The sequence below is a fragment of the Antrostomus carolinensis genome, unplaced genomic scaffold (assembly GCF_000700745.2).
Source record: "Antrostomus carolinensis isolate BGI_N321 unplaced genomic scaffold, ASM70074v2 scaffold6930, whole genome shotgun sequence".
In the NCBI taxonomy this organism is placed as follows: domain Eukaryota; kingdom Metazoa; phylum Chordata; class Aves; order Caprimulgiformes; family Caprimulgidae; genus Antrostomus; species Antrostomus carolinensis.
This window is the reverse complement of record NW_010290448.1, coordinates 66,770-76,410: the sequence shown is the minus strand read 5'-3', so window position 1 is coordinate 76,410 and position 9,641 is coordinate 66,770. Positions and strand designations below refer to the sequence as shown.

Below are 9,641 nucleotides of genomic sequence, written 5' to 3'. Positions count from 1 at the left end.
GAAGGCTTCCTGCTTTGTATTTAGATGAAGTTTCACACTAAAAGGCACATTACAGGGCAGGTACATTTTAAATGTCACCAGGAAGCAAGTTATTTTGAGAAATACATGCTTCTTTTTGCTTTTATTTTTCAGTTCAACATAATGGTTTCTAGTGTGGATTCAAATTTTCACTTTAAAAGTCACTCTTCACATTCAAATTTTCACATTAAAAGTCACTCTTCACACTCTCAGTATGTATTCTGATTTGTATTTCAGTACTTTCTACGTTGCTGAAAGTTATTTAAGGATGTATTTGACTGCTTTCTTACACCAGTTTGCTTTTTACTTCTATTTGATATCTTCCAATCACACATTCCCTATCCTTTACTGTCCTTTTGTCACTACCTTCTGGCTTCTTCAATTATCCAAGATATTTAAATGGCATTTGACCACTCATACCAACCTTTTATTGCCTTCATTATCCATCACTGCAGTGATATGAACACAGATAATTGAATCATCCAACGGCTTCAATAATGACCCTCCCCCAAACCCAAACAACTGTTTTTCTCTTCTTTGGCATCAACCAACAAATATTCTTAGGTCATTTAGCAAAGTCAGCAACATGGTGTTTTTATTTAAAAGATACAAAGACATTGCTATAAGCCACATGGAAAATTCAAGAAGTTTTACTAGCATTCAGGAGATTTTGGAATAATACTCATTTATTACAAAATCAGGTACTGGGTATTTCCTAAGAAGTACTGAATTAGCCCAGACTCAGTATTCTTTTACGGGGTTTCTAAGGGTTGGTAGCTAGAGTGCTATCCTTTATCTAGTACTGAAACCTCACCACTTCAAGTCATTCATACCACACTTCTTTCATAACTATAGAATAACAGACTCATGTTCACTATTTGGTAGTTTTGTCTGCCACACTGACGGAAATGGAAGCAAGGCTTTTCTATACAGATAACTTGGATATAGTTATGGACTTAAAAATCCCATTAATATAAAGACGTGCCACAATTGGTAACACAGACTACCTTCAAAGTCACTGGACAAAACAGTCAGCCTTGATGCATAAACTTACTATGCATTTTTAAGACATATTTCTATTAGCATCTATTTTATCATATCCCCTTTCCAATTCTTGTCAACTCCATGGTTACTAAAAGTCCATCTTTACCAGTTTTTTCAGGTGCATCCCTTAAGAAGTCAACAAAGAATGCATCAATTCCAGGATCCAGCAAAGCTTTTGATTCTTCAAATTCTTCTTCAATGAGTTTTGCCACAGTTGCATCAAACCAGTTTACATCTTCTGAGGTTGTGAAACGATCAGCAATAACAGACTTACATTCATGCTTCCACAGTTTAATTAGTACCTATAAAAAAGGCATTTTAGTCAGATTAGGCTTGCAGCATAGCTATGCCAATTTAAAAGCCATGCTTTTTTCATTTATTTATTTATTTTAAAATCATATTAACAGTAGGGAAAAAAAAAAAAAAAAGAAGAAAAAAAAAAAAAAAACACCAGAACAGTAGTACTTTGGAGTTTATACAGGAGAGATACCTTAAGCTTCTCATTCTGCCCACTAGCATTTTAAGCTTACATTCAGTTAACTATGCAAGAAGCCTTAATCTAGCACTCCAAATCAGACCACATTTACCAAATTAATATTTTATTTCCCTAGCCCTAAAACCATATCCATACCTGTTAACACATGTTTATGCACTGATGAACCATTTTTTAACTGGTCATTAAGCAGAAGGTGGGTGGAAATATAGTATCATGGAATTAATAATTTCATGCCAAACACAGATGTCACTCTCAATACTATATCCAAAGTAGTTAGAGAAAAAAAAAATATATATATATATATGTGTGTTTGTATTATTCCTTCTACAAATTCAATATACCTAAAGTCCTTCAGTTCAGTCATAGGATGGTGAAAGAAAACTTGTCAGTTCTTAATCCTAGCAGCAATGGTTTTAACCCTACACTATTACTACAGAGTAGCAGAAAAAATTCCAAGTACTCCTTGAAGGCATCTTGTTTGAGCCTATAGCACTTTGTACAAAGACACATGCTATGTGAAATCTCAGAACTAATATGTAAATTTATACAATTAGATTTTGAGCAATTGTTTGCTATACTTCAGAAGACATTAATTGAGAATATATATATACATATAATCACCTTAGCGCTGTATATTTTTAGCTTTAGAAATTAAAATCTAAAATTTTAATTTTAGATGTAGTATAATTCAATTATTCAACAAGCAGGGAAGTACATTAAACATGAAGTGATTATATAACCCAAATGTATAACAAATTTTCCATGATTACCATAAACATTGCTTTTCCAGCACTTCAAGTTTCAGTGCTCAAAACACTAAATGACTTTTCCTTTAATTAAAAGAATAATGATGCATAAAGTATTAAGATTTTCTGGAAGAAAGGTGGATTATGGAAAAAAATCATCCCTATGACTCATTACTAGTTCTTCCTTTTAAGTTGTAAGCCAGAAATCATTTGCTAGATAGATATTAGGCAGTGACTGCAAGCTTCAAGACACCAGTAGAGAGAGGGGAACTGTTTAATTTTTTAATCAATATATACACATTTTCATTGGGTTAAAATAAATTCATAGCTTTTCATAATTTTCTTTGCTTGCTTCTTTGAAACAAACTAGCATTTGTCTGTCAAAAAAAGTGGGTTTTGTTATAGTTATGAAACAAAGTTTTCATTTCAGTTGGCACTGTAAAAGCTGGACTAAAACATCTTTGCCTCAAAAAAACACTGAAAATATTTTTTAATCAGAAATTATATTTTTCTGAAGCAAACTCAAATTCCAAGAAGTTAGACTCTTCATCCTCTTTGCTACACTAATTACACACTAATTATAGTGCTGCACTTACCTTTGGTTCATTGATCACTTCTGATGTAGTGTTCAGCATTCCTTGCCAAATCCTTGAGAGGTCTCGAAGGTTGAAGACATAATGGAATTTAGCTGGTGTGGGTAACATCTTTAGCTTGGTAACCTGCCACAGCCTGCGTGTCAGAGGAACCAATTTGGCTACTGTTTTCTTCACATCTTCTGAAAATCCCCTCTCACTACAGTAGTGCCCTTCTCCAATTACACCTACAGAAAAAAAAAAAAAAGCCAAATGAACCAAGAGATATGATCTTAAATTTCTTTCTTTTTTTCTTAATCCCCAAAACTTTTTCTATAATTTGTTGAAATGGCTTTCCATTCTTTAATCTTGATTCACCTGGTCTTAACACCATTCTGCCACCAGCTCACTGGGTATTTAGCTCTTGATTTACTGTCCATGAAAAATGTTATTTTGCCTACCAAAATAGCTTCCACAGCCTTTGAATAGCTAGTATCTTCTCTGAGACCAATAGGATGCTATCGTTTGCGGAAGTCAAGTCATTAGTCACTCATTCTTAGCACCAGCAGCACCTTAGCAACTCCCCAGCACTGTCACTAAAACCAGGAATAGCCTTCATGCCATTCTTCCTAACACTTAACATACCAATAGATTCAGAGATGTGACAGGACCTGAAAAATTTACAGATTGATGAAGTTGCAGGTGGGGAGTGATTACTGAAGAAAAATGTATTGACAATATCAGCAAATCAGGGAGGGATTAAGCCTCAACTTTAATTTTAATGTTTATAAATAGAGGAATAAAGAAAAATCAACTACAATTTTAAAAAATGGGATGGAAACAAAGCTTATTTCCTTTTACCAAAAATTTTGTCAATGGAAGAATTAGAAGGCAGAGTACAGTTGAACACAGAAAATTGTCTCTTGAGCCTCTGTGGAATATCATTGCGACCTCCCCCAGGATGGATCATGGCAGCCAAAAACTGAATGTCCACAATGGTGGTAAATTCACCAGGCTTTTCCAGGTTATACAGTCCATTCTGTTCCATTAGTTGCCTGACTATCTCATTGGTGACCTGTAAAATAACCAGGTATTATATAACAGAATATTATATGCACAACTAAATGAAATTCAAAACATACTTATGTACTTGATAGATCTAATAAAGCATATACCATTATTTTCTACGCCAAACCCCTGCTTATTTGCTTGAGGAGAAAAATGCACTGCTAGCAATAAACACATTTACATTGTCCTTTTCATTGGTGATATCTATGGACAAAAATCCTGGGAGTAGAGGGGAATCCCTAGCTTAGAATTAATCCTTCATACTTCAATTCAATCTCGCTAGAATACCGCGTGATTTCTAATACCATTGTATCTATGTGTCTACAAAAGTACATTCTCTTTTAATACTATATTTTAATACAAAACCTCTAGTTTGTTCTAATCAAGCCCAAACTGATGTAGCTTCACATGTAGCTATTGCTACCAAATATTTTGATGAAATTTCCACGTATAACAATCACACAGTTTTTCAAGCTGCAAACATAGAATTACTTCCATACAAGAGAATGGAAGATTCCTTTCCTTAGCCATAAATGGAGTTCCTGCTTTCTTGTTTGACCAGCTGAAAACATCCCACAGATAGTACATGATACCACTATACTTCCCTAGAAATTGTTAGTTTCCAAAGCAATATACTTGAGAACAATCTTGCCAACATATATAATGATGACTTCCATTTTTTCTAAAGCATTAGAAGTCACTTCTTACCTCTCAGCAATAACAGTGTTTTAAGTATTCTCCACACAGCCAGTTTATTATCTTTATTATATTTGTATGCCAAAGGTTTTTTTTTTCCTAGTTATTTTTTTAAATTAAAAAATGAGTGTTGGTAAAAAACATTATTAAAATTATACATGCATGTTTTAAGGAGTACTCAAACTGCTTCCTGTAGTCAGTATATTTATTTCCAAATAAAACAAGATGTGTTCTTTAAAAAGACTGTTTAAAAATTAAGCACTACATATGAAATTTACCCCCTACTGCCTGATTGAAAAAAGAAATCAGTTTTACAGTGTAGCAAGGAAAGAAAGAAAATAATTTTTGCTCTTTTTTTTTTTTCCTCTTTTACAAACTAACCTGATCTCCCCATTCATTTATTACTGGCATATTGACATCATCAATGAAGACTGTCATCTTTTTGCCTGCAGGAGGACCATAAGTTGTGCCCATGCGCTTGTCCACATAACTTTCTATTGCACGCTGTTAAAAAACAATTATTAGCATAGTTACAAAGAGCCCTTTCTTTCATACATGATTCAATCATTTAAACATATTGACGGTTTTGTTATACAGATCTTTACTAAGGAAGGTTTAGACAACACATCTGCTGGAGGTAATTGCACTAGTTCAACTAGAATGTCTGAAATATCATGCCCTACAGCATTAGGTTGGTATCAGATATAATAAATGTCTAGTGTAGACAATCATGCCTAAAAGTTTCATAATTTTGAAACTATTTCAAACTTGTATTTTATTAATTTATCAGCAAAATTGATGGTTACTAGTAATAAAGATTAAACTAATAATCTTTCAGATCTGAAAGATGTGATTCTTGAAGACCTTACCAGCAGACATCAATGTACTTCATAAGAGTACTTGATGGATGAAGTACTCCATAAATAGACTTGATGAAATAACTTTGCTCAATAGTAAACTTATCACTACTTTTCTTCCCATCATCTTTCCATTGCTCTGTTCTTCGTCAAGGCCAGTTTTTATTTACTCTATACCAAATGAAAGCTCACTTAACTATGTATAGTCACTCTTTAGTGAAAATCTAAGTATCTGCAGTCTTACGTTGCACCTATGCTCCTGTACAGTAGCCTGGTAAGCATTCTTACCCAAGTGGCTTCAGTTAGACCAAGATTTTAGAAAGTCAGAGTAATTTAAAAACATATACTGTAACAGACAATGCTTTGGTCTAGATTGCCATCAGAGACTTGGCTGTTAGACTTGTACATCAATTTCAAATGTCTTGACCACCACAGACTATCATCTATCATCAATAAACTTGACTATTTGCTTGACTCATTGCTTTTCCATTGAGTACCACCACTACTTTTTGTTTCTATAACCCAACTTTACAGAAGGAAAAATAAGACCGAAATTACATACTTGTATATTAAAGATGTTAATAGTTTCTACTATGCTACAGAGCCAGATGGTGGATGATGCATTCTTATAGACAGCACTTCCGATTACAGCAAAGACAGTACTTCGGTTTGGCATAGTAAACCGTATTAAAAATATTTCCCATACACATTGCCAGCAAGTTAAAGAAACTTGAAATAATTCAAAGTAGCTGAGTAGAAATTTGGACAGGCAGTACAGTTCAGGATTTAAGTATTCATAGTTCTATTTAGAGCAGCTGTACTGCATGTGTTGCTTTTTTAATGAGTAATTGAATATACTGAAATTTAAATCACAGACAGCACACTTTTTATGACAGATTGTTGTGGGTAGCACTTACTTTACTCCTGGCTTTTAGTGAAATCTGAGGGAAGTCACTGACAGCTCTATCCAATTAGTGAGAACTGATACATTTCACATGAAAAACATTAAATGTGATGAAGCAAACAATATGTATGGTATTGTAATAGTTCAAGAACAGCTCAATAACTACTGAGAAGTTGAAGGGAATATGTTTTTTACAGAAGTCTTAAATCACGTGTTAGGACACTTTGTCCTTTTAAATGGGTGTTTTTTTGTTTCTGTATTCATTCTCAATTAAATAAAGCACTTTCAGAAGCATCCTCCTGGCAAATTCTGAGAAGAATCTCTGAATCCAGTCACGTTGTATTAGAAAGTGAATGACTACTATACCTGAAAAATTAACGGGGTAGTTGCAGATGAAAAATTCAATCTCTTAGCCATGTGGCTTTCAGGGTCATATTTTGACATAAAACTTTTTATGATAACAGTCTTCGCAGTTCCTTGCTCACCAATTAGTAGAACAGCCTAGACAAAGACAACATTGAAATAAGATGAAACACAAGAGCTGGGTGTCTTGGCAAAGCTTTAGCATTCCCACTTAGCTTTTAAACTGAAACGAAACTAGAAGTTATGCAAAGTAAATTCTCAAAAAGGGACATATGGAAGCAAAATAATGTCTCAGGCTTTTGCAGGCCTCACAAGTTTGAAATATTTGCAGTTAATGGTCATGTCAGCACAATTTAACTAAAAAAAAGAATGGATTATTTGTAAAACAAGTTGAATATTTGAAAAAGGATGTACATCTAGAGCCTCAGTATCTGCAAACTTCAGTTGCTGTTGTTATTTACCATATCCCGATTATCTGACACAGTTTTGGTGACAAACAGGTTGCATAACCTAAAGGTACATAAACTTTGTAACTGCCCCATATCGGCAGAGTTCATATCAGTCCAGTCTGGCTCTGTTGTCCCATGTGCTGCACCGTCTCTAACAGCTACATGAAAAAATTGCTTCTGTTCTGACCTGATCTCAGCTGTAATCATGGTTATTTCCACTACAAAAAAGACGGTTAAGGGGAAGACAAAAAAGTTTGGAAGCAGAGTTCAAGAGTTCAAGCATATTAACATGAACTGGAATCACCACTTTATATTTAAAAATTATTAAAATATTATATTATGTTCTTCCTTTTCAATAACATAATAATTAACTTCTAATTAAAAAAAATTTACCATGTATACTGTTAGCGCTACTTAGATGTGAAATATAGAAAAAGTACCTTGCCCTGTTTTGCAATGGTTTCAATAAGGAAATCCATTCGCACGTTGTCAACATTAGGCACAAGAATGGAGCCATATTCTGGAGTGCTGCTGCTGGGATATACATACTCTTCAACACATGTATTCCAGTGCATCCATTTACCTAATAAGAAAGAAACAAAGTTAATATTTTAGAAATACAAGGCATCATTGTTTTTCCATTGATACCTCATATGTCAGTGCCTCTGTCACACATACAGTAATCCCACTCTGTAAATTCAGACCAAAATTATAGAATCATGGAATCTAAGATGCTTACTCCTCTTTCCTGCATAAATTATGACAAGGAAAAGGCTTGTTTATTGTTGTTCATTTGAAAATTCATTGGTACAAAGTCCACACAGCTTTCTGTAGCAATATATTCACATTCCAATTTCTCACAGGAAACAGGAAAACCTTTATACAATATCACCAGTAAAGTGTGGCTGTAACATAAAACTCGATAAGGAACGCAAAAGAAGGTAAGCTACAAAAAACCTTCTGATTTAATTCTCTAAAAGAAGCACAATTTAAAAATTACTTTTAAGTTTTATCCCATACCACCCAGCTGAGTTACTAACCATCAGATGCAACATAATAATCAAAAATGGTATCTTCACTATCTTCTGGGATACAGGGAAGATCAAGTTTTATTGTTGCATGGTTTCGAAGCCAGTGCTCCATTTTGCATCTGTCTTCCAGTTCCAATAATGCTCCTACACTCCACATAAGAGAGAAGATGTACAGCCTTTCCAAGTGTTTTGGAGTCAATTCCCCTCCTTGCTCCTGAAGGATTGAGTTAGGTTTTTATTTTCAATAGCCTGAAAATTCTGCTTGATAATCATTAGTAACATCAGGTTAAAAGCCTTCAGTCATGTTTACATTACTGACATCTTCGTCAATGAACAGACTGAATCAGTATCAAGTAGACCATAAAATACAGAAATCACCCAGTTAATATCACTTTTAATCACCCATTACAGCATTTGATCTATTTAAGTTCTAATTTATAACCTGATAACAACCCAACCAAAAAAAAAGAAGGAAAACAGCTGTCTGATGCATACTACATGTCGGTGCTTAACATCAAATCCAAACGTGAAAGAGGGCACATCTTAGCTATTTTCTTTTCTAGAGAAAAAGAAGGCATTCCTTACTAACCTGCAATTTCATTTATATTCCAAGTCATCAAAGAATCTCTCTACATGTCCTCATGACTTTTCTCCATTAGATTAAGTATAAAAAAAATCCACACTACCTTAGGTGGGATAAGACCCTGCAGCATATTGATGCTTTGCATAATCACAAAGGCTTCCAACATCTCAGTCTTGCATTGCAGAGACTGAATGCTGAAGCGGTATAAGTCTGGGAATGACGAAGAATATAGCTGACGTAGAATTTCAGCTTCTTGGAAGGAACGTCTTCTCAAAAATCCCTGTTACAAAACATAACAAGAAAATAAATTTAGTTCCCAATGCAAGTCTCAGTAAATTCAACTCTAGTAATTCAAAAGGTCTGGTGAGCATGGAAAGATGGTTTCTTTTTGTGGGCTCAGATTTCCTGCCTGATGGACAGGGTTTGGCTAGCAGAAGGTCATACTTTACCCAAGTATTCATAATTACTACTGAATGTTAAACATGGAAACAAGAAAAAAAAAAGCACTTTAAAGTTTTCAACAGCAATCATTCTTTTCAAATATTTTTTCAACAGCAATAAATATTCTTTTCAAATATGTTTTAAATCACAATGGCTGTATACAACAACTCTGTAAAGAAAGAATATCATATGAAGAGAAGTTTGACTTATTCTGCACAACGTTAGTTTCTAGCAGTGATACAGGGTACCCCAGAAACATCTGGCAGTTGCAGGAAAAAATTTAGGATTTCAAGGGGGGGATGTCTGCTGGTGTGTGTAGTGTTTTTATTGTGCATCTCAGTATCTGTAATGATGGATAAACAAAACCTAATTA

The 9,641-nt window shown here is 34.1% G+C and overlaps 1 protein-coding gene across 1 annotated transcript in view; it reads right to left on the bottom strand.

The window, feature by feature from the left end:
* Nucleotides 1–1,112: 1,112 nt before the first annotated feature.
* The window catches only part of DNAH5 (dynein axonemal heavy chain 5), a gene marked incomplete at its 5' end in the record, with an annotated part of 73,747 nt that continues 65,218 nt past the window's right edge, over nucleotides 1,113–9,641 (bottom strand). The window contains 8 exons of the mRNA XM_029086302.1: nucleotides 1,113–1,364; nucleotides 2,901–3,124; nucleotides 3,738–3,951; nucleotides 5,022–5,144; nucleotides 6,768–6,902; nucleotides 7,654–7,796; nucleotides 8,254–8,458; nucleotides 8,931–9,107. Coding sequence (XP_028942135.1) covers nucleotides 1,113–1,364; nucleotides 2,901–3,124; nucleotides 3,738–3,951; nucleotides 5,022–5,144; nucleotides 6,768–6,902; nucleotides 7,654–7,796; nucleotides 8,254–8,458; nucleotides 8,931–9,107 — 1,473 coding nt within the window. The remainder of the gene's footprint in view (nucleotides 1,365–2,900; nucleotides 3,125–3,737; nucleotides 3,952–5,021; nucleotides 5,145–6,767; nucleotides 6,903–7,653; nucleotides 7,797–8,253; nucleotides 8,459–8,930; nucleotides 9,108–9,641) is intronic.